Genomic DNA, 27,058 nt, shown 5'->3' on the forward strand with positions numbered 1-27,058 from the left:
CCCATGCATTAGCCAAATCATAAAAATATTAAGAGTAGAACTATAATATCATTCAAATATATTTATTTGCATTTAATGATATTATAATAACTCAGCTCTTTGGGTACAAGTTATGAGTACAATATGAAACATTTTCCTTTACATTTGTAGAGCACTTTTGATTAAAAAAGAAAAATTTTTTCTTTTTTCTTTTTTCAGGGAATTTAAATTTTCCCTGAACAGTTGGAGGGGGGATATTGACCAACTCACACTCAAATGTATTAAAAATATCTATGCTAGAATTTTAATAACATTTTAAAAACAAACTTTCAGTCAGCCTTTCAGAAGTTGAGTAAGTAGTTGGAACTTTGGGGAAACACGATTATAATACACCTTCTCTCATCTTCCTGGAAGTTTAGTTTCATTAAAATAAACTGAATTCACAACTGGGGCTCACATATGCATATCTTAAAGAATGGCTGCACGCTGGTTGGAGTTCTTTATTATCTTCTGGATAAGCACTCATATTCAAGAAAGTGGAAGGCAAGGACACAAGCTTGGTCCAGTAAACAGAAGTCAACAGTTTAAAGACCATTTTGATTTAGATCAAAGATAGCATGGCATTGATGTATCTGTTTTATCCCCAGCCTAGGACTCAGGTACCCTTCTGATTTCTACAGAGAAAAAAGGAATACATAAAACTAAAGGGGATTTTTCTTTAATAAGGTGTCACTCTATAAGATAAATTTAGAATAACTATATGTGGCCTAGGCTGTGTCTCTCAAGGAATGGGAAGGAATTCAGCTGAGAAACTGAATGAGTAGATGGAACCAGGCCTTCCTTCTCAGATATTTTTAAAATGGAAATTAGTTTTTTGAAATGAAAATTCTTCAGGCCATTCAAAATGGGTGAAGAAAATGTGAAACATATGTACACACACACACACACACACACACACACACACACACATTGGAATATTACTCTGCCATAAAAACAAATGACGTTTTTCACAACAACATGGATGGACCTAGAGGGTATTATGTTAAGTGAAACAAGACAGACAAGGACAAATATCAAATGATTTCACTAATATATAGAATCTAAAAAGCAAAATAAGTGAACAAACAAACAAAAACAGAATCATAAATACAAATAGCAAACTGGTGGTTTTGAGGGAGGGGCTAGAAAGCAGGATGAGTGAAATAGGTGAAGGGGACTTAGAAGTACAAACAGAGAATATGGTCAATAACATTGTAATATTTATGTATGGTGACAGATGGTAACTACACTTACCATGGTGAGTACTTTATAACACAGACAATTGTCAAATCACTATGCTGTACACTTGAAACTAATATAACATTGTAGGTCAACTATACTTATGTTAAAAGGGGAAAAATAAATTAGAATCTCAAGGACTTCTAAAGTACTGAGAATATTAAGCTGTCTTAAAAAGTGAACATCTTCCTAAATTTTGTGAAGACTGAATTTTTTAAATTTTTTATTAAGTTTATTTATTTATTTTGAGAGAGACAGAGACAGCACCAGTGGGGAAGGAGCAGAGACAGAGACAGGGAGAGAGAAAATCCCAAGCAGGCTCCACACTGCCAGCACAGAGCCCAACATGGGTCTTGAACCTACGAAATCGCAAGATCATGACCTTAGCCAAAACCAAGAGTTGGACGCTTAACCAACTGAGCCACCCAGGCACCCTGACTGATTATATTTTAAACTACAAGTTTATTTTTTAATATAGATTGATAAAGTAATTTTGGTTCTCTTAAATTCCTCAGTCTTGATTTACTTTATACACTAGATTAAACAAGCTTGAGAATTATAGACACTAAAAAAAGAAAAAGAATAAATAAAAGAACAAAATGAGAAGAAGCCAAGTAGGGAAAAAATAGAGACTTTTAGCAAAATTGAAAGTATTCGCAAGGGAGCCCCTGAACCAATGTAAATTATGAGTAGAGTAGTCTGAAAGATGATTATGGGCAACATAATACTTAAACAATATTTCATTCCAGTCCTTAGAAAGAAATGAAGTAAACTAGCTAAGGTCACAATAGCCAATGGCAAATGGTGTTGCTGGGACATTCAGGCTTAAATCTATCTGACAGGAAACATAAGTACTTATTACTACTTCTACAGAATTCATGTGCTCTTAATGCTGTATTTGTTGCATCTCTGATATCATGTTAGATGTTGAGAAATCCAGTACATAAGAAATACAGTTCCCTCATTGCTATATAATTCCCTCAAAACTGTACAAATTCTGGTTTAGGAGACGGTGTAGTATTTTTTTCTTTATTCCCATTCTTATGAGATATGTGAATTAGGAGCCTACCAGTTTTTAGGCACTTAGAATATAAAATCCTGACACTTGTCCAAGAGCTTTTCAGACATTGGAGATATAAATTATTTGTAGTGAGAGTGTAGCAATCTGAGAGAAAATTAGATTAATGTGATGAGGGGTCAGAGGAAGGAAACTCATATTAATCCAACACATATTATGGGTCAGACCTTCTGCATAGCCTGGAAATATATACCAAGCAAAACAGTCAGAAAATAGTTTCACATTCCAAAAAACACAATTTATAAAAAGATCAATCTTTGCAACACATATTTAAACACATGCCAAATTTGATTAGAAAAAATATGTTACATGAAATTGGTAGAAGAAAAGATTGTGTCTATCCGTCAGATTTTCCTAATGTAAAAAAAAATTCTCATTGTGTTAAAAATAGTTTATGTTTAATGTTTTGATTTTGGAAATGTATGCTAAATTTTACTCTTACTCTTCACTTTAGTAATAGGAATAGTGAGTAGAATAGTAGAATAGTTGCAGTAGAAAATTTGACCATCTGCATTCATTAAAATGGGACTCCATATGCAAGTAGGATTGTAATTTAGTATAAATAAAGCAAAACACTCTTGCATTTCACTATGCATCCTTAAAAGGAAAAAGATTTAAAATATCTTCAAGCACACTTTTCAGTGTTTCTCATAATATATAGAAATAACCCAAATAAAATTTTGCCTTATATGTGTTCATATTATTAGGATGCTCCTCTAATTATTAGCTCCATCTCTAGCTATGTTGTAAGACCCTAAAGAGATGTTATGTTCTGACTGCATATGTATCAATTCTATAATTGTGCAATGCAATCTTGAATGTCAATTATAAATACAACCCCAGAAATACACATAGCACTTACAGCATTTAGACAAAGTTAAACTCTTGGCCTGGTAGGTATCTTACCATAATGAAATAATTTACTGGTTGCAGGGGAAAAGAAATACCCCCGAACTGTACACTATTAACCTGATTAGTGTTATAGACACAGAAAATTTGCTGCAAATAATTCCATCTTTAATGCATTTGGAAAAAAAGCAAATTTCAGAATAGTATATTAAATACAGTAATGCATAATAAGAAATGGGGTAAATAAAAGTAAGTTTTACGTATTAAATTATTGATTAGTGATAATTCATCAATAACTTGAAAATAAAAAAGGAATAGTTGTTACTCATAACACTCACTGCCAATTAAATGAAGTTGTATCCTTATCAAGTGTATAAAAATATTTTTAGGTACCATCTCAAGTGGTACCATTTTTGGTTAATATGCTGATTTCTTCTGTATCTGAACTATTACAGTGTTTATAGTCAAATGTAAAAATTATGACTTTGATACAAACAATTTTAAAATATGCTGCATTTTCAATAAGTTCTACTTATTTTCCACAAAACATGCAATAATTGTGACAGGCCATTACATTTTTTAATCACTTTATTGCTGAGTACATAATAGACACTCTGAAAGTAATGGTCAATTGATTGAAAAATATGCTAACCTCTTTGAAAACATACTTGACTGTGCAAATGACAGTTTATATGTAATGTCTGACTATGAGCCACAAGTCTGATTTATTAATCCCCCTTTTTTTCCTCATGAAAGTTGAATTTCATAATCTTTCATAATTCTTACAGCTCCAATTCTTAGATAATTTCCAATTTAATACAAGAGAAATATACACAAGAATCAATAATGACTCATATAACATATCTGGAGCATTTCCACCTCATTCACTTGAAAAACAGAACGTTATTAGTTAGGTTCAAATTCACTAACATTGCGAAGCAATACTTTAAAAGTTTTCCAAATAGATTATCAAGATACACAGTACCTGAAATTGTGATATTATCCAGCATTTAAGCCACTTCTATGGAACTTTGGAGTGACGTCATTCGAAGTTAATACTTTTCTTCCTCTTGTAAGTACACACAAAGATGGAGCACAATAACGTATTTCTCAAAGGGTAGACCTCAAACATTTTATTTAAACTTACTGTATACTTCCTAATACAGCTTTATATTAATTTCTTATGGACATTTTTATAGTAATTTCTATATAGACGTGGTGTAAGAATGTCATTATAATATATTGAATAGATTTCTAGAAGAGTGGTTCTTTCATCATGCTGAGTTCAAATGTCAGCATTTTGTAAAAGCCTAATAAGAAGACTCTAATGACAGCTTGCAAAAATATTAACTGTAAAATTGATTTAAAAATGCAACTGATCTTTTAAAATTCACTTCCTTATTAGGCATACAAAGAAATGCATGACAGGAAACTCATTACTAATGTTGGTAAATAAAATTTCATCAAGTAGATGAGACAAGGTAAATCATGTGTGTATTTGTTGTATAACAGAAATGTGTTTTAGTTTTTATGATTTCCCATGGCTTCCTGTCTAAATTAGAAGGAATCCAAAAATTGATCATTCATTTTAGCACTTACCTCATATGTGTGATGATGAGTGTTGTCATGGGGATAAAAAAATCATCCACTCGGTCAAACTGCTTTCCCACAGGCTGGGTGTGAATAGTGTGGTGGGGAACATTCCCACTGGCCAGGGTTATTACCTAAACAGAACACGCCATGGTTAGACATTGGCAGTGCATTCCCTTAATAGTATCAGTGTTAACTTTATTTAGAGATGAAACAAATCAGCAGTTGTTTCTTAGATTCTTTATTGCCATCCTGAAAATTAGTACATCATTAAGCAAATTGGAATTTTGTAATTGTTTGCTTATTTTCAACATAGAAATTTGTTTTTATAAAGAAAAAAACAGAAAAAGATTTGTCTTGAATAATTTCTGCTTAAAGTATAAAATTATTACAAATAACTTCTGTGTTATAAACATGTTAACCTTGCTATAATGAGAAAAATAAAAACAAGCATACATATGATGTAAATGAGATTATTAGCTTTCCTTCCTTCCTTCCTTCCTTCAGTTTTGTTAAGGTATAACTGATGAACAGAAAACTTTTAATATAGAACAGAGCTGGAAATAAAACTGAAAACTTTAAAACAAATCATACATAATATTTTAGCGCTTAATAACGTTAGAATAGATGAAATTATATTTAACTTTTTCCTCCTATACATTGAAAATAACAGGTTCAAGTAAGTTTTTATCAAAGACTTTTCCTCTTTTTATTCATTGTTAATTGGTTTTTAAAACTTTTATAGTCCATTCAAGAAAAGATGACTACATTTAAGCTCTTTTGTTCCTCATATCCCATTATGCACCAAATTCTATCAGTTCTTTCTTCAGATTTCTCACACCTCCATATGTTTTCCTGTTCCTGCTGGACAATGATTGCTCTGTGTTAGCCTTTTAAAGCACTTTCTGCCTTTATTTCTCCCCTTTTAAATCCTTTCTACATATGGCCACCAAATTAAACTTCTTAAACTATTGACTGACTCTCCTAAGTTAAGTAGACTTTCCCCCATTAAAACTGAGTCTTTTCCTTTGGTTTATATGACAAAAGTAAATAGCATTTTTGATTTTTTTTCTCTGAGAAACTAAGTTTTCTTCATTTCTTCATTTCTTCAAGCTGATCGCAGCAATAATAACATTTATGGAGAGCTTGCTATATACCAGTATGTGTTCTAAGCAGTTTACAGGCATCACATAATTTAATAGTCAAACAACACTATAAGGTATCCTAACATTACTGATGAAAATTATTTTATGCCAATGAAGCATAACTGAGCATCTCATTTGTGTTTGGCATAGTCCTAGGTTGTAAAAATACAGTGCCTCCCTCTCTGTTCAGCATAATGCTCTCCAGTTCCATCCACATTGTTATAAATGGTAAGATTTCATTTTTTTGATTGCTGAGTATATTCCATTATATATATATAATATATATATATATATTATATATATATATTATATATATATATATTAATAATATATATATATATATATATCACATATCACATCATCTTAACCATTCATCATCAGTTGATGGACATTGGACTTTTTCCATAATTTGGCTATTGTTGATAGCACTTCTGTAAACATTAGGGTGCATGTGCCCCTTCAAATCAGCATTTTTCTATCCTTTGGATAAATTTCTGGTAGTGCAAATGCTAGATGTACAGTAGTTCTCTTTTTAAGTTTTTAAGGAATGTCCATACTGTTTTCCAGAGTGGTTGCATCAGTTTGCATTCCCACCAACAGTGCAATAAGGTTCCCCTTTCCCTACATCCTCAAAACCATAAGACACTCTTAAATATAGAGAACTGAGGGTTGAAGGGATAGTGGGGTGGTGGGGTGGGTTAAATGGGTGATAGGCATTCAAGATGAGCACTGGGTATTATATGTAAGAGATGAATCACTGGGTTCTACTCCCGAAGCCAAGAAGACTATACTGTATGTTAACTAACTTTTCCCTAGTTCTTAGTCTGGACTTTGTTTCCTGATGGTTCTAGATCCTTCTCATTGCTGCAATTGAATAGGAAGAGGTGGATTACCAGATATCAGGACTGAGCTAACTGCCAGGACACACAAATTGATCCACGATGCACCTTAATCAACAGGCCAGATCTTGGGACAATCCTTGGCTCATTCCTAATGGCATCCTGCTGCTTGTTTCTCTATCTGTAATAACCTACAGCTGCCAACTCCCACTGTCACCCCATCTGGCTGGAGCCTACTTCCTGGCCAATAGCAAGACGTAAAGACTTTATTCCAAGTTGTTTCCTGGGGACATTTCCTCTCTAATTATTGTGCATTTGAAAAGACATAACATATGGATTGTAAATCTGTGTAGATGACAGACTCATGACTTTCAGAACAGCATTTCCTAAATTTTCATAAGGCATAGTTTCCTTTAAAAAAAAAATAACGAGGGGCGCCTGGGTGGCTCAGTCGGTTAAGCGTCCGACTTTGGCTCAGGTGGTGAGTTCGAGCCCCACATCGGGTTCTGTGCTGACAGCACAGAGCCTGGAGCCTGCTTCAGATTCTGTCTCCCTCTCCCTCTGCCCCTCCCCTGCTCACACTCTGTCTCTGTCTCTCTCTCTCAAAAATAAATAAACATTAAAAAAATTTAAAAAAAATAGTAAAAAATAAAAAATAACAATAATAAATCTTTGATAATTCATCTGAGAATACTAATTGGAAAACCACTGTCTTATGTACCTATAGTTATGAAATTTTATTAGTTGTTATTAATTAATTATAAATATCACAGAAAATATATTTTGCTTCCATAATTGGTAAAGTTGTATAGATTTAATTATAGTCAAATGAAAACACAAAGTATAAGTATATATATGAGTTTCAGATCTTTGATAAAAATGCTTTCGCACCTTTAAGCTTTCAGTAGCCACTATTATAAGATATATTGCATTAGGGCAAAAAGTTATTGCCTAGCCATCACAACCTGACATCAATATCTCTAGTTCTAGTCTAATCTTTCAACATGCCACAGGAACACTCTAGCAAAAATCAGACCTTGCTCATATTTCTGGTTTGGTGAATTCAGTTTCTCCAAAGGTAAGTCTGTTCCCCTTTCAAACAAATCTTAAATCCCATTTCCTTTGCAGATGTTTCCTGATAATCTTGTTGGAAGACAATTAACCATTAATCTGTTGACATTTCTCCTGAGTCAAGTCTTTCTGAGCAGAGGGCACTGGCAGAGTTGGTTAAAGGATGACGGGGTAGCAAAAAGGCCTTGGAAGCTAAAGGTGGTGTATTGCTCCAGAGAGAGGTAGAGACTTAACTCCTTTGAGCCTTACTGACATTCCAGGGTACCGTCCTGATAAGATTTGCATCCCAGAGTAATAATAATGTCTATCTTTCACAGGAGAGGATGGGCTATTGTGCCAGCAGTCTTAAAAAAACTTGGAGACACATAATTGCAGGCTCCTTCTCTTGTTAGTGCAACTGTGCTGAGGCAGGGTGATATTAATCTCTCATGGCATCACCCCATGGGAATGGGGTTGGAGAATTAACACAAATATTCTCCTTGAGTAAGAAATGGTCTGTTCTATGATCCAGAGACTCTGTGTTTCCTGTCAGCCTGTCTATCTATCAATCTATCTAATCTATCACAGATTTATATAGATGTATGTGCATGTGTGTAAATTTTACTTCATGCAAATAAATCTTATGGTATGTACTATTTCAATAGTACTTCTGAATTCTTACATATTGTATTATATTTTCAGGTGTGGAACTTACCTTTCCCTCCATCCAGCAAGTACTTAAAAAAATCATTAAATCTTACTAGCATATTTTTTATTAGACATCCAGAGAAAAAGAACCCATTTTGTAAGGGCTGGATAATGTGTGGGAAGTTACTTAACACCTTTATAAAGCCTTTTCCCCCCTTCCTGTATGATATTAAAGGAGTCTGCCTAAAGTGCCTTATGGAAGGATTGCAACACTGAGGATTGCAACATTAATCTATCCAAGTAGCAAATACCAATAGGGAGGGGAAGAAATCAGTTCTAAAGAATATAGTAGAATGAAAATATATACAGCTTGTAGGGTGCCTGGGTGGCTCAGTTGGTTAAGTGTCTGACTTTGGCTCAGGTCATGATCTCATGGTTCATGAATTGGAGCCCCACATCAGGCTCTCTGCTGTTAACACAGAGCCCACTTTGGATCCTCTGTCCTCCTTTTCTCTCTGCCCTCCCCCACTTACTATCTGTCTCTCCCACTCTCAAAATTAATAAATAAGTTTTAAAGAAAGTATAAAAATAAATAAAAAAAGAAAATATATACAGCTTTAAAAGAAAAAAAAATTAACTTTTATAAGCTGTGTTTATTTTATTTTGAAGGTAATAGAATTAAAATAATTCATAAGAATATTTTTTTAAAACATAATATATATTGGCCTGTTTTATCTTGTCAAGATTTAAGAGTAAAATATCAAATAACTAGATGATATTACCATATTGTCATAGATCAGTCCAACAGTTGTCCACAATGAACACTGTAGTCTTTCCATCAAAAGATTGGCCTTGTTACTTCATGTTCTTGAATCTAGGCATGGAGTATGCCTTGCTTTGATCAATAAGCTGTAGAAGTGACTTTATGTGAATTCTAAGACCTAGATCTTAATTAGCCTTGCAATTTCCACTATCTTATAACCTAGAACCACCATGCTGCTAGATGCCAGTCTAAAGGATGAGCAGGCACATGCTAGAGACACAAGCCACCCAGCTAATCACCACTATCACATAACAAACGTGGGAGTGAGACTATTTTGAACCATCCAGCTACTGTAATCAGATGAGTGCAGCCATCTGAGTGTTTCTTAATCATGCCCACAAACTGCCCAGATTGCTGCACCACAGAACTATGAGTAATAAGTCATTATTATTATGTTTTATGTTTATTTCCCTTTGAATGAGAGAAAGAGACAGAGCATGAGCAGGTGAGGGGCAGAGAGAGGGAGGCACAGGATCCAAAGCAGGCTCAAACCCACAAACCACAAGATCATGACCTGAGCCAAAGTTGGGTGCTTAACCGACTGAGCCACCCAGGTGCCCCATTAAGTCATTCTTTAATTCTGTTTAACACATCAAATTTTGGGGTGATTTCATTTGCTACAGCAAATAACTGAATAACTATTACATGTTAGATGTTTCTTATGACACATATTTCTAGTGAAATATAAAATGAACCATCATTCTCATAGTTCCTTTAAAATCATTTCAGTAAACTTGCCTCTTGTAAGTTAAATATTGTAAAACTAAAAATACTTCAGAATCATTTAAAGTATTGGTAGTGACAACTGACAAAAAGTAAAAAAAAAAAAAAACAACAAAACGAAACAAAAATTGCATGTAATACTTAGTGACAACTGGCCAAAGTTAATGATTTAGGACTTTATAAGAAGAGGAATCTTCACAGCAGTGCTATAATCAAGGCAGTTTGAGATATAGATAAAAACACATTTCCAGGGCCAAATGTTCTTTCTCATTCCTTCTCAGTTTTCTGTTAAACTTGTAACTCCAAAAATTGAAAGACTGTGCCAAAGAGACATTGTCAAAATATATATTTTTTTCTCTACTAAGTTCTGTATAAACAACTTTAAAATGTAAGCAAATTCCACAAAGATTCTACCACTTATTCCCCAGTTAGAAACGAGTCTGTGCTCAGATAATAACACACTATCTTTCTGGAAAAATTGGAGATGTGTCTTGAGACTGTCCAACTCTCTTAGTCTCTATCTCCATGCCACGTTTTGAAAGAGAGATGGAAACAAAAAAAATCTCATGCAAATTGGAGGGAGGAAGGTAATTGCTGAAAGGTAAATTATGATTTTTTTCTTCCTAATGGCATCAGTTTTGTCATCATCGGTTATTATTTTTGTGTATAAATCTAAGCTTTGATAAGTATGACCTACAGTATTATCCAATCCAAACAAGTACTTGAGTATTATCTCCCCCTGCCTTTTCCATGCAGATCTAGATGTGATTAAAGTACAGTCCTCAGATGGAAGAATATCATTGCTAAATAGTTATAAATATCCAGTGATATATCTAAAGGTTTAAAAATCATTGTTTTCTCAAATATACTGAAATGTACTTACTTGCAATGTTGGAGAAGTCTTTTCCATGGTACCCCAGCTTAACACCCATACCTGGTCATGTGATTTGTCGTAGTGTAATTTAACTGGCACAGGGTCTGTGCTTACTGCCTGTAATACATAGGAGTTGAAAAAAATGTTTTCAGACTGAAATATTCATTTAAAACTATGCCAAAAATTATGAAAGAACACAAGAGTTTAGATGTCAGATTAAAAATTTATGTTGCAAATTATCTAATTTTCTAAACCTTTATTTGATTAATTTGGAAATATGATACTTTACCCAGGCATATTTTTTGAATAATTTTTTGCCCATATTTTTATGTAGTCTTAAGTTCCTTCATTACCTATGCAAATTGTGTGTCGTAGAAAAGCTATTTAGAAACTCAAGATATATAAATGATTAATATGTGTATTTTATTCAATTGTTGAACACACGTAAGAACTATGTTTATACTATTAGGTTTTTTTTTTTTTCATTCTAGTGCTGGTTATGGGATTTCGCCATCTATAATGCTAAAATGTCTGCAATCTGATATATGGTTGTAACTCTAATGACAGATTACCTAATTTAGTTTCCTTAATGAATAATCTAATACTACAGAAAGAAGTAAAAGCATTATTTTAACATATTGATGTGGTAAATGTGTTTTTCTGCTAATATTTATAATATTTAGCAATTACTTAAAAGAAAACTTCCAGAAAACAAATTGCTGCCAGGAAGTTATTTCACTCACCTTAATTTCAAGCTATTTATATTTCAAGCTAACACCTTTTTCAAGTAATTTCCTGTAGTAGTTTCCTTACATATTTTTTTTCTGATCATATAGCATTAAACAAATTGTATTCAATAAAACTACCTTTATTCAATATAGAAAGCATTTCTTCCAAAAGCTCTGTTCAATATCCCTAGAGAATTTCCCAATTTTTAGTTCATAATGCAATCCTCTTCTCAGTGGATTAAAGGTAAACTACTGTTGGTTGAACATGTGAAGTTTCATGCTTTAGTTAACATGTTGGCAATTTACTCTTACCAAAGTAACTATTTTCTAAAACCTTGTTCTGCATTTTATCTATTTAAAATTCTCAATACTCTTGGATTACTGCAGTAATTATTTAATTTCTAAAAACACCTATTTAAAGATTTCTGTATTAGTGCCCTTGTCACTTTCTTCCTGACTAACAGAGCCACTATGTTGCTTTGGGATTAGGTGCCCATCAATGTTCTCAGGGAAGGTAGCCCACTTGTGAGCATCAGAGATTTAAGCCTACTTCCCTTTTTTTTTTTTTTTTTTAGGGATTCCAGCTTTATTATTCCCCTTTTACACAAAAACAAGTAGAAGAAATAATACAAGATTAAAACTGCAAAAGTAGTTAATTGGTAGAACACATATACACAAAAAAATCCAGACAGCAAGACAGGCTTATCTACAATGGGAAACACATGTAAAAATTAAGGTAGTTTGTAGTTTTCATACGGAACATTAAAAAAAAAATCAAACATTATGCTACAATGGGTGCCATTGTTTACAGTAATATCGAAGGGGAGAAAACAACACTTATTTAGGGTCCCTTTCACAAGTGCGAAGATTCCCAGCCTCTCTAGAGGCTAGAGTGGTCACATAGAATATTCCCCTTTATACATGGTAAAGATTAATGTGATGAATGATTTTTGAGAATGCTACTGTGCCACACTTTCTCTTTCTTCCTGCTTTGGATGCTCTCATATGAGAACAGTAAACCTTAATTTCCAAAGTCATTTTGAGGCCATGAAACAATAAGCTTAAGAAGAAAAACCCAAGCAACACTTAGAGGATTTGGCAAGAGATAAATGAAAGGAGACTGAATTCTCCATAACAACCTTGAGTTGCTACACAAACCTAGAATAACTGTCTCTAGACTTGATGTTATTTGGGATAATTAAATGGCTTTTTTACTTAAGAAATAGTCTGGTATTTTGTTCATTGTAATCAAGTGAATGCCAGATGTTTCATTTAAATTCTTCATGTCCTCATTGAGAATTTCATTGCATATACAGCAAAAGTGCCATCATTAATCATTACGCTAATAACAAAGCAATAAGATTCTTTTGTTTTTCATATCGTAATATTGTATTATTTGTAAAATTTGATCTATGTGTGATTATAACGTTACCCTGTTTTGCATGCAGCTTAAAATGGAATAATCTACAATGTAAAGATAAAATAGTTCAATACAACAACAAAAGCAACATTAAGAAAAGGCTCTTTATTTTTCAACTGTTAAGACACAGTTAAACAAAGATCAAAGATGTTTAGGTAACTTTAAATATTAAGGAACAATTTAAATGAAAATTTCCATTTTGCCAGCTCTCATAAGGTTCAGTCCATGGGTTATGTTAATATCCACATAAAACAGGATAAGAAATGGAGACTCGGTCTTACCAGTAGTCATCTAGCAGGTGATCAGAAGAGCTGAGATTTGATAGTCTGTGTTTATCCCCAATGTGGCAACCTCCTTGCACATGAAAGATCATCCTTCTTAACTGATAGTTTAATTCCTGACAGTGCTTATGTGGATATGGTGTACTTCTATTTATGCCTCATGTATAGGAAACATTCTTTGGGTTTTTTTTTTGTTTGTTTGTTGGTTTTGTTTTTTGTTTTTATTTTTGTTTTTTTTTCTTTTATGAAAGGTGGAAGGAAACCCACAGACCCAAATACATGCAGTATTATCTGTATAGACAGTGCAAATGAAGCCAAGAATCAGTGAGAGGCAGTAGTACCCCATGCTTATGAGCATGCATTCTGAAGCTAACTGCAAGTTTTAGCCTCCTCACTTAAGTTAGAAAAATAATAGTACCTTAGGAAGTTACTAAGCTTTTCTGTGTTTCAGTTTCCTCTCTGATAAAATGGAGACAATAATCACACCTACTTCAAAGGGTTGTTCTGAATATTTTGGTAAGGTAGTAAATATAAAGTACTTAGGGTATGCCATGGAAATACTACTACTATCAGAAAAGCTAACCAAACTAGAGGTATTTTCATGACAATTAGCATCATAATATTTTAAAGTTAGAGATATAGTACCCTTATTTAGCAAATGAAGAATCTGAGACCTGGAAGAGAAAGTAAATAAACAGTCTTTGTCCTGAAAGAATTTGTAGACAAGAGGATGAAAGAACTTAAAATAACTAGATGTGGCAAAAAATAAAAATAAGAACCAAATGCCATGAAAGCTCAGGGGAAGGAGTAAAAAGCAGGATGAAGGATAGGGGCATGAGGTGATACTTTGATTGAGCTTTTAAGTATGAGTATTTTTATAAATGGGAAGACAGAGACAATTTTATATGGGAAGACAGAGACTTAGGAGAATATGTTTCAGGAGACGTCAAAAAGCAGTCCATGAATAATTGCCTTCAAGTAAATTAAGCTATACATATTTGAAGGAGAAAAATATCAATCAATTTTCAAAACAGCTTCAGAGTTAGAAAAATATCTGCTCAATGCTCTTCCAAATTTTTGAACATTTTGCCTTTCAGGATTTCAAAGTTTTGGTATTCAATTCTCTTCAATTTATTTTGGGATTTGGTTATAAAAGCTCACCAGAACTAAAAAAGATATGTGGATCAAAATGAAGAAAAGTACATCTGACATACTTTATTTGGAAAATGTTTAACTCTAGGAGATAAAAATATGTTTACAACATTTCAAGTGTGCAGATATAACACATTTCACAGAGGGAACATTTACATGGTTTTCAGTAACAAATTCATGTAACAATGACAGAAATATTTCCAAACAACCATCTTCAGGCTAATCTTGCCATACCCAATTTTCAGCCAAAAAATTGTTATTTTTCTTACTTATATTGTCAACTTTTGAAAGGGCTAAATTGCACGTATTATATTGTATTTCACAAAATACCTGCTTGTATACTCTGGAAATTACTTTAAATGTTAAGTTTAGACCATTAGCCTTTATAAAAGAGAAAGACACTATATTTGGTACTTAATTTTTTTCTTCCATAATTAAACCTGTAAACTTCGGTGTTATAAAATATTTTAAATGTTTCTCCACATTTTATGAAAAGGATTGTAAATTTTCTGTTATCCTTTTCTGCCCTCTCTCTCCCATGCCTCTCATTCTCCGGAACAGGATTCCATCTGCCTTTTAAATACTGATCTCTGCAGCATCTCCCCTGCTACCGACAAGAACAGACTCTATCCTCTTGACCCTCATCACATGGTTTCTAACATCTAACTTTATACTCACCAACTTTCTCAACAGATTTGTCAGGATGCTTTGGTTTGTTTGTTTGTTTTGTAAGCATTAGACAGATCTTGACAATAATCTGCTCTAAACACCACAGTGTCTTTTCCTTTCCCTCACAGTAAAGCCAAAAGTTCTTCGAATGAATACCAGGCCCTAGCTGACCTGCCACTTCCCTCTTCTTTCTCTGACTCCTTCACCTACTCCTCCAATCAAGGTGCTCTTGGCCTCCTGCCATTCATCCAACATGCTCTCCACATGTCTGTCTTTTGGAGGGCTTTTCCCCTGAACTTATCCACAAATAGCCCAGTGTCTGCTTCCTCAACACCTCCTTTGTTCAGAACTCGCCTTCTCAGGGAGGCCAGTCTGACCACCCTGCTGAATACTGTTAGCAGCCTTCACTTTGTGCACATCCCCTCATCCTTAGCTTGCCCAATCCCACGTGGCCTTGCACTACCATTTTACCTTTTCTAAAGGACTTACTACCTCAGCATACATTATGCAATTTACATTTTAATATTCCCATCTTTCATTTCTGTTTTCATCCAATGGATTCTAGGTTGCTAGAAAGCAGATTGTTTGTGTTTGTGTAAGTCAATAATATCACCTATGCACTTAGAACAATACCTTGTAAATAGCAGTACTCAACATACAATTAATGGACCTCTAAATCTACTTAATTGGGGAAACAAAATTGCAAAATTAAGGAACATTCCAAAACTTATTACTATCATTATTATTTTTTTATTTAAGAAAGACAATTATACTCTGTGCTATGCTTATTATAAACAAGGTTTTTAAAAATGTTTTACAAATACAATTTCTTTTAATCTTCGTAATAGTCTTTGTGATGAGGTATGCAGTATCATTATCCCCTTTGTACAGATAAAAATGAACTAAAGTACCACTATTGATCCCTCCTTATTGTAAAACTCCCACATTCCTCTCCAAATGCCGTCATGTTTAATGTGCATTACATCACTATTCAAAATACAGATGAATTCAAGCTTCCCACATTGTTCCGTATATTAAATGTTTATAAAATGTAATATTTTTTTTTTTAAGAAAAAAGACATCCTAGTATCTCCTTCTCACAATTTGTCATTTTCATTCCTTTATGCTGCACCCACTCCACTTTGGAGACCATTGGTGTATATAGGTTTTTTTTTTTTCTGCAGCTACTAACCATTTACCAAGAAAAAAAAATGATATAAATTGAATAACAAATGTTCAAGAATATGTGATTGGGAAAAAAAAGTGTATATGTATTCATCTTTCACCTCACAGCTAACCTATATAGAATGCTCATTTATTACTTTGTATAAATTTGTTTTAATTACTGATATTATTTTACTAGGAAAATTGCTTTCAAACTTTGCCTGGAGAAGCTTATGGAAATGAGATTTTTATTTGTAGCAGGTCATTGAAATCCTGACCATAATAGAACAAAGGGAAGCAGTTTAGATCTATTGAATGATTCCATAAGACTTTGTTTAAAAATTTTTTTAATGTTTATTTATTTTTGAGAGACAGGGAGAGGCAGAGCATGAGCAAGGAAGGGGCAGAGAGAGAGGGAGACACAGAATCTGAAGCAGACTCCAGGCTCTGAGCTGTCAGCATATAGCCTGATGAGGGCTCAGACCCAAGAACCAAGAAATCATGACCCGAGCCAAAGTCAGACACATAACCAGATGAGTCACCCAGGTGCCCTGCATAAGACTTTGTTTAAATTAAAGGTTCTGATACTGCAGATTGGAAATTTTTCTCCCATATAATAAACACTATGATTTTCTGCACACAGTATCCTTTGCTTGGCCTGGTGATATTCAGATAATTAAACCATAATCCTACTTCCAAAAATTTTCATTTTCAGAAATATCTTAAAAATTACAATATATTGTTACCATAACTAATTAATAGTAGTGACCTAGGTATTCAGGTCTGAGAATCCATATTTCTTAATTTTCCATATAAGTACCGTTTTCAGAGTGTTATATTATGTTCAATTAACTTTTTACCCTATTACTTTCTTTTTTTTTTTGTTTCTTTTATAATGTTTATTTATTTTTGAGAGAGACAGAGACAGAATGCCAGTGGGTTAGGGGCAGAGAGAGAGGGAGACACAGAATCCGAAGCAGGTTCCAGGCTTAGAGCTGTCAGCACAGAGCCCAATGCGGGGCTCGAACCCACAAGCCGTGAAATCATGACCTGAGCCGAAGTTGGAGGCTCAACCAACTGAGCCACCCAGGCGCCCCAGTATCCTATTACTTTCTTAAAATATACTATATAATGTAATAATAAAAAGGTTTTATTTGTACCTTTGTAAAGATATTGATAAATTTTTTTTCTTTAATATTTTAAAACATTGTTTAAGGATATAATTTACACTATAAGGTTTTGTTTTGTTTTTTCTCTATGTCAATCTACAAATCTTAACTCCTTCATAATTCCAACATACCTACCGTTATATAAATTTATCAGTATTTCTTGAGGGGGTGAGGCAAATATAAAGAATCTAAAATACATGCTATATTGGGCGTCTAGGTGGCTCAGTCAGTTAAGCATCCGACTTCAGCTCAGGTCATGAGTTCAAGACCCATGAAGACATCTGTGCTAACAGCTCAGATCCTGGAGCCTGCTTCAGACTCTGTGTCTCCCTCTCTCTGTCCCTCCCCTCCTCGCACTGAGTCTCACTGTCTCTCTCAAAAATAAATAAACATTAAAAAATTAAAATACTTGCTATACTGGTCATGGCCAGTTGTATCCACTTCTATAAAGATGGCTTATTTTGTAAGGGTGAAATACTGATAATACCAACGAAGATACACAAAACTTGGGGTTGAGTCTTGACATGCAGGAACAGTGAAGCACAGCTTGTTTATCAGTCTGACAAGGAGAGTAGCAGCTGGCTAATTAAGTGAACCTAATTTAAACTAATGATGTCGATTCTCAAGATAATGTGCTAATGGCTAGAGGAGACTGCTGATGACACTTAAGAATACTCCTGAGGTGTCACAAGCCACTTTTGCATCCAAGCAAAACCTGATTTTGCTCCACAGAAGACAAAATGAGGTCAGTTGGTTACTAGTCAATCTCTTTTACAGCCAAATATCACCTGTATGCCACTCTTATAAAAATTTCATGTGTTCTTATAAAAACACATTTGGTGTTTAAAGCAACACCAACGTTATAGACTCCATTAAAAAATTGTGACCTTTTACTTTTTAAGCTGTTGATACAAATGATATTGTTGCATCCACTGAAAACAAATAGACTCCAATGATAATATTTTATCATGGGCTTTATAAAATCTTACGTTGTCAAGAAAATATTTGTCATTTTAATAATAAAATGTAACAAACCTGTTCAAAATGTTTAGATTTTTAATCCTAAAATACACATTTAATACCAATCCACACAGTCTTTTGCAGGTGTTTTCAGGCAAAAGCAAAAGTCAGAAATATGATTTCTTAGATAAGGTCAGTGTAAAACACTAGGGATCTACTTTAATTAGATTGAAAAAGAAAGCTCGAAAGATTAAACTTAAATAAGAGTAGTGTTATTTTTCTTCTCTTTTCTTTTTTTTTAAGATTGATTTGGGACTTCACTGTTCCATTTATATATCCACACTATGAAAAATTCTATGGTATTTTTTATCATGTTTGGGAGAAGATGAACTAACTTTCTGTTATAATATTCTTAGCTGTATAATATACTCAGGTTTGAAAGAAATAAATAAACAGCTACAGCACTCAATCAGGAAGTATAACTTTACTTGGATATAAAAAAGACTCACTTCAAATCTAGGCTCAGTTGAGAAAAGTGGTCAGAATGAGAAAGGGATGCTTTACTTTTTATAAAATTAACTTTGTGCTTTGCAGTTGACTTTGAGTGTGCCCTGTATTTGGATATAAATACAGCTTTAAATCATAAAGTTTTTTTTTTATTTAGTCTTTCAAGTAGCTAGAAATGTTTTTTTTTTTCTTTAAGTAGTTTTAAAACTTGAACTACTTGGGTTATTAATTTATAAAACAGAGGGTTCAACATTGAAGTCTGTAAGATCTATCATGTTGTTTTCAAATTGGGAAAACCTTGAGGGAATTTATAATTCTAAGAGATGAAGTGTTTTCAAGTACAAAAATAGAACCACTAGGATATTTATAATTCACCTTTAAGCATGTACTTTTGAAGACTAAAATTTACATACTGTAAGGTATTGTTAAGACAAATGTAAGGATGTGTTCTTTCACCCAGCAGGTAGTAGATGTATGGAACTCATTATCTAAAGAGTTCACAGGCTGAAATTATACATGGTTTTGAAAAAAAGAGCTTAGACAAATTAAAAAATTGGAAATTCTAACTTTTGGGGCCCCTGGGTGGCTCAGTCAAGCATCCAACTCTTGATTTTTCTCAGGTCATGATCTCATGTTTTGTGGGATAGAGCTCCACCTCGGGCTCTGTGCTGACAGTAAGGGGCCTATTGGAATTCTCTCTCTCTCTCTCTCTCTCTCTCTCTCTCTCTCTCCCTCTCTCTTTCTCCTTCTCCCCCTCTCTGTCCCTCCCCAGCTTATGCTCTCTCTCTCAAAATAAATAAAATTAAATTTAAAAAAAGAAGATTCTAACTTCTATATTTAAAAAGAAAGCAATCTTTTATGTATATATCTAAAATTTTAAGTCGATATTTACAGTCAACCAGTCAACCATAGGTTTCAATAAGTAGTATTTCTATCAGAAAGAATACTAGACTGAGTGTACTCAGTATGGAAATTTTCATTTTAAAACTACAGTGATGTCTAAATTTCTATAGAACAGATTGTTGCAGAATGACCCAAATCATTACACTTGCTACTTCACGTTCCTTCTTTCCAGTGAGGTATTTGGTAGGCCCTATAATTCAAAACCATTTCTTTTTATTGATGGAAAGGCAACATTCAACTTCATCATACACCTTGCCAGAATTGTGTGGGAAACCCCATGACACTCTATTCCCTCAGCCTTTTTGCTCCAAATATTAAGTTCTTACATTTTTTTCCTACAATAGGAACATATCTGGTACGTTTTTCTTGGTTCCTACTGTTCTCCAAGTAGAAGGCAGCTGTAGAAAGTGAGGCAATAAGGCTGATAAATGGTGTGTGGGGCAAAATGCATCAAGAGAAGGTTAAGATTTGTCTTTGATAGTAGAAAGTATGAGAATATACAGAGACTATCCCCAGAGGAGGAAGAGTAGATAAAACAGAAAGCCAGCCACCAAGTCAACTTTCACCTCTAAACCCAGTTGGGACAGAATATTTTGTGTTGTTTTGTTTTAAAGCTCTTAAATTAATATTCCTTTTTATTCTTTTTTGGGTTACATGTTTCTAACATATTTTCACTTTAATTTGTTCCTTCCCACATTGTTTTTAGAATTTACTACTTTAATACTTTCTTAGTTTCTTTTATTCTCTGCTAGGATTGTGGTTATATATTCTTTTATTCAACTCTAATAGTGTTAATCGTGACTTTTGTCCTTATTCTTTGCCAAAATTCCCAGAGTTTACTTTTACTTAGTCTTTTTTTTAATAAATCAGTTTTTGTCTTTTATACATTAATTCCTTTGTGTATTTATATATACAGGAAAAGCTTGGATTGCCAGTAACTTGTTCTGTGAGTGTTCTGCAAGATTAGAAACATTTCTTATAAATTTTAACTTGATAAGCTAATTATGTCTTGCAATACAAGTAGTACATGGCACCAAAAATCACATGATCACAAATGAGCCAATGGTTCTTGAAATTCGCTTTGATATACAAGTGCTTTGGATTACAAGCATGTTTCCAGAACAAATTATGCTCGCAAACCAAGGTTTTACTGTATATATTTGTTTTTATATTTTCCTTCTTTCATAAAGATTATTCTGATTTTCTTTAGCTAAATTCTAAAACTATCTGGTTAAATGTTTTATTTTTAGCTATTATTAATTTTTTTAATTAAGGAAAAAAATAACCTCAAATCATCGTCTTACTTGGATTCAACATATTTAATTTACGGTTATCAATATTACTTGACATTGATATTAATATTTTAAATTTACTTTGGTACTGTTAATAGCTTAACATTGTGTCAGAAAATCAGTATGAAATAATTTCATTTCTATTTCTTGAGACTTAATGTGTAGCCTACCATGTGGTCATTTTCACTAAATGCTATGGTCTGAGTGTTTGTTTCTCCCTCAGAATGCATATGTTAAAATCTTAACTCTCAAAGATGATAGTATCAGGAAGTGGGCCTTTGGGAAGTGATTAGGTCATGAGCATGGAGATTATGGAATTAGTGCTTTTAAAGAAAGATCCTACAGAGATTCCTTGCCCCTTCTACCATGCGAGGACACAGTGAGATGGCACTAACTATGAACCAGCAAGAAAATCCTCACCAGATCACAACCATGCTGACACCTTAATCTTGGACTTTCCAGACTCAGAACTGTGAGAAATAAACTTCTATTGTTTACAATCTACACAGTCTGTTGTATGCTGTTGTAATGGCCCTAATGGACAAAGATATGATAAAATGTTTAGTGATGATGTATATATTAATCATTGCTGGATGCAAAGCCAAACACATACATCTGTTCAAGCATAGTAATACTGTTGTTCAATTCACACATAGTGTTGATTTTGTTGATTGGTCAAGTATAGATTTATCAAATTCTTCTCACTTTGATCATATGTCAATCTCTACTAGTAGTATGGCAATAATCACTTTACAAAATTGTAAGCAATCATGTATGTTTTTAGTCTCATATTTTCTTAATAAAGTAAACCTTCTATCGTTATCAAGTAACTTTCTTTAACTTAATACTTTGTTGCCTTAAAGTTCCTTTAAAATCTGATGTCAATATAGCTATATGAGCTTTTTTGATTTTTTTAGCATACTTCCTGCACCATCTGCACTGTCCTTACACGTCAATTTTTCTTTTATCTCTTATCTCATAATGTGCATATGGCTAGATTTTCATTATTCAGGCTGACAGTTCTCTTTTTTGTTTTTCATTGAGTTACATTAGTCCATCCTCAGTTAGTTATTGTGAACATATTTTTTTAAATTTCTATTTATTTTATTATTTTTTAATACGTGAGTATAGCTGACACACATTATTACACTAAGTTTCAGCTTAGTTATTTTACAAGTTTATACATTATGCTATGTTTACTATAAATATAGCTACTGTAAATATAGTCCCATTACATTGCTATTCCAGTATCACTGACTGTATCCCTTCTGCTTTGTATTTTATCCCTGTGACTCGCTCATTCTATAACTGGAAGCCAGTATCTCCCTCTCCCCTTCATGTATTTTGCCCAACCCTCCACCCTCCACCTCTCTGGCTATTATCAGTCTGTTCTCTATATTTATAGTATGATTCTGCATTTTGTTTGTTTATTTTTTTTTAGATTCCACGTATGAGTGAACACATATAGTATATTTGTTTTTCACAGTCTGACTTATTTCACTTAGCATAATACCCTCTAGGTCCATCCATGTTGTCTCAAATGACATGATATCATGCTTTCTTATGGCTGTGTAATATTACATTGTGTATCACATTTACCTTATCCATTCCTATCAATGGGCACTTAGGTTGCTTCCATGCCTTTGTTATTGTAAAAAATGCTGCAATAAACATAGGAGTATATCTTTTTGAGTTAGTGTTTTCATATTTCCTGGGGAAATACCCAATAGTGGAATTATTGGATCATATGATATGTCTATTTTTTAATTTTTTGAGGAATCTACATAATATTTTCTAAGATATCACCTTAGAATGGCTAAAATCAAGACAGCAAGAAACAATGAGTATTGAAGAGGATGGGGAGAAAAAGGAACTCTTGTGCACTGTAGAAAACAGTATGAAAGTTCCTCAAAAAATAAGTGTATTCAGTTTTATCTTATCATTTTGTTTAAACTTGTTTCTATTTATTTGGGATTTTCCATCCTTATTATTTGTATTTCTTATTTATTTTTTCTCCCAGTGTATTTATTTGTAAGTTTTTCATTGCCTTTTATTTTTTAATAGACAGACACAATATTGAAAGATAAGTTCTTGTAACATTAATAAGCATACATAATATATGTATGGATAATTAGTTATTATTCCCATTCCAAAATAATACAAAAAATCTTAAAATATTGCAAACAAATCATCCCTTTCCCTGTTTATGTATTATGTACAGTACTTAAACACTCATATCACTGTTTTTGTCTTGTGTTTTCACTCTTTTAAACATTTCAATCTTTTTTTTTCAAAAAATTTTTTCCTTAACGTTTTAATTTATTTTTGAGAGACAGAGAGAGACAGAGTGTGAGTGGGGGAGGGGCAGACAGAGAGGGAGACACAGAAATCGAAGCAGGCTCTGAGTTGTCAGCACAGAGCTGGATGACTTGGGGCTCAAACTCAGAGACCATGAGATCATGACCTGAGCTGAAGTCAGACGCTTAACCGAGTGAGCCAACCAGGTGCCCCTAAACATTTCAATCTTAAACTAAGAGGATATCCTAATTATTACTGAAAGTTAGTATTTTAATATATCATATATTTACCAAACTGCGTGCTCACTATCATATCAAACTTACTGATCAGTTAATTTTCCTTATTCCTGAAGCAAACAGTTTCAGTTCTATTTCAGTTTATCTTGGTGATAATATCTGTTTTTGTGTCTCTGACACAATAAATAATGCTCTGGTTTCAAAATTATTTTTCCCTGATCATATTATATTATTAGAATATATTTTATTTCCACTAAGCCCTTTAATAATGTTTCTCTTTCATTTGGTGTCCATTATTGCTATTGAGAAAATTGCTGCTGTTCTCATAGTAATTCATCTGCCATTTTAAGATTCTTCTTTGATATTTATTTTTTTCCATTTAGATTTCATTGTCCTTTCTAAATCTGAAGGCTTACTATATTTTATTTTATAAATTATAAAATAAAAATAATACGCAGTGTATATGTGTACACATATATATAAAATATTCTTTATTATAGTATAGTAAATGCTCAGTTATTGTCACTCATTTTGACCTAAATACTGTTTCCTCTTTTTTTTTCTTTTTTTCACTCCCGTTTTGAAAAATATTACCTCCTTTCTGGAACCTCCTTCTTTAATTTATGCTTTCTACTGTTAATGGATAAATAACGTCTGGTATATTAAGATGCATTTGATTTCATTATTATTGGTAATTGTTTCCATAAAGTTACCATAAACACTGAATTTCTGAATAATAACCTATTGTTCCTAGGGGAAATACATACTTCAATTCCTAAGGGCCTCTGGTCAAAAGGTTTTCATCAACTAATCAATACTTAAATTTATTTCATGTGTGTTTCTGTTCAAAGACACTTTACTTAATATATATTGTTCATTAATTAACATTGAACTCATGGCCAAAGTGTACTACAACTCATGGCTAAATGAAGCTTACCATTGGGCACATCACAGCATTCTTACACGGGCATTTCAACACTATGCTTAGGAGTCATTTTAAGTGGAAAATTGCCCACAAAACCACAAAAATGCAAAACACATGGTACTCAATAGACCATGGAAAGAAGACTTGTTTACAGTATAAAAGCTGAAACAAGAAGGCAGAGTCTCTTCAAGTTCAATCTTTGCTAGAAATATATATGTTGGGTGACGAATTTTTCACCACTCTGTGCATGTCCCTGAATGACCACAAAAGCACCATGAGCATTGATTTTTTGGTTCTAAATGAATTTGGTGAACTTTCAAATGCAGAATCGACAATGATAATTAACTATAATCAATGTCCCTACAGCAAAAAAAGAATCACACTACAGCTATGTTTAAATGAAATGATCTTATGATTATAATGTACAGCAAAGTAGCCAGATACAAATAATGGAACTATATATTTCCACTTATGTCATACTCAAAATCAGTCAATACTTATTTATGGTGGCAGAAATACACGTAATGATTATCTTTGAATAATGGCCAAAAGGAGTAATAAAGTATTATTATTTTAGTAACAAGATCATAAGGAGGACTCATTTGGATGGGGCCCAATTTTCTAACCTATAAAAACGTAAATGTTAGATTCTTGTCTGAAAAATCTCCACAATCATGATATATCATAATATTATTTTTAATAATTCAGTATTATATAGTATCTTTTACATTCTCATATTTCATTGTAATTATAGGCACTATGAAAAATAATATAAGTTATGTGACTTTTACCATTGCATTAACATTTCATTATCAATATTTTCTATTAATTTAAAATTTTACATTGCTGTCTGAAGATAGTGATTATATGAAGATAAGTGATGTTAGTTTTTCTCACTTTTGAGGATCTAGTAGGTAATACGTATTTAGTCAGTGTAGGTTTATAGTTGGAAGACTGAATTTAAAGACCAGTTTGATTATTTCTGAAACATACTTCTAATTTTAACCTGCTAGCTTTAATTTTTTTTAACATTTATTTATTTGGGAGAGACAGAACGTGAGCCAGGGAGGGACAGAAAAAGAGGGAGATACAGAATCCGAAGCAGGCTCCAGGCTCCAAGCTGTCAGCACAGAGCCCGATGTGGGGCTCGAACTCACAAGCTTTGAGATCATGACCTGAGCTGAGGCTGGAGGCTTAACGGACTGAGCCACCCAGGTGCCCCCATTATCCTGCTAGCTTTAGAATGTAAATAATCCCATACTGAATGCCTATAATTTGATGGCCTCTGTTACAGCTGAAATCAAGATAAAATGAACCTGCTCAAAATCCAGCAGTCTCAAAGACAGAAGCATAAGCGGTGAAATATACAGAAAGATATATATTCTCATAATAGGTACTGAACCATTAGATTGGTTATATATATGAGAATCATGTAACTCTGGAGGCCTTAGATAGGTTTTCTACCAGAACAGTTATGCATCCTTTTTCTCATGATTATACCAGTCATTATCTTATTAGAAATTAAACCATTATACTAATTGTCCACTGTAAATTTGTAACCCTAACCAGAGTTTTTCAATAGAAACACTTTTCATTCTTTTACTTGTAATACCAAAAATATCTCATAGTAGGCAATCAATATGTACAGCATGAATGGATGGATGGATGATGGGTGGGTGGGTGATTAGATAAATTCATGTGAAGCTGTTCAGGATTCTTAGAACGAAAAGCCCTAACTTTGGACTTATTACCACTTTTTGTGGTTCTAGTCAGGAATCATTAGAGGGACTAATAGCTACTTCAATATTCAATTTCAAACCAATATCGATGCAAAAAAAAGTCTTTAAATATAAGGAATGGTTAGGTTACAGTGTCTCTCAGAAACTTTGATAATGAACAGGTATAAAGCACTTCTATATGCCAAGATCTGCTATAAATGCTTTATATGCATTAATTGAGTTAATTCTTTTGTTTATTTTTTTTATTTTTAATGTTTATTTATTTCTGAGAGACAGAAAGACAGAGCACGACCAGGGAGGGCCAGAGAGAGAGGGAGACACAGAATCCAAAGCAGGCCCCAGGTTCTAAGCTGTCAGCACAGAGCCCGACGCTGGGCTTGAATTCACAAACTGTGATATCATGACATTAGCCAGCCACCCAGGCTGCCCAGTTGAGTTAATTCTAAATATAACTTTATGAGATATGTATAATTATTAATCCGTTATTAGATATACCTAATAAAACTGTTTTAAGTTTGTTTCCTCTGAGCTGTCAAGCAATAGATCATGAGTCAAGGGCCCTGTCACTGGAACCAAACTACCCAGAAGCAAATCCAGTATAACCCGTTTGCTGTTGTGCAGTGGAGTACAAACAGATTGCCTAGGTTAAACAACTTTGGATGGAGCAGAGCATGAAACGTTTGGGGACTCAAACCAGAATGTTTTTTTTGTAACCATGATCATGATAATTTTTATTAGG

At 33.3% G+C, this 27,058-nt stretch overlaps 1 protein-coding gene across 2 annotated transcripts in view; it reads right to left on the reverse strand.

The window, feature by feature from the left end:
- FSTL5 (follistatin like 5) overlaps positions 1–27,058 on the reverse strand; it is a 768,631-nt gene that overhangs the window by 48,906 nt on the left and 692,667 nt on the right. For both annotated transcript variants that reach the window (XM_060653856.3, XM_060653855.3), the window contains exons 14-15: positions 10,886–10,993; positions 4,784–4,908 (exon numbers count right to left, since the gene is read on the reverse strand). In XM_060653856.3, the coding sequence (XP_060509839.2) occupies positions 4,784–4,908; positions 10,886–10,993 (233 nt within the window). The remainder of the gene's footprint in view (positions 1–4,783; positions 4,909–10,885; positions 10,994–27,058) is intronic.

The sequence above is a fragment of the Panthera onca genome, chromosome B1, assembly GCF_046562875.1.
Source record: "Panthera onca isolate mPanOnc1 chromosome B1, mPanOnc1 haplotype 2, whole genome shotgun sequence".
NCBI lineage: Eukaryota > Metazoa > Chordata > Mammalia > Carnivora > Felidae > Panthera > Panthera onca.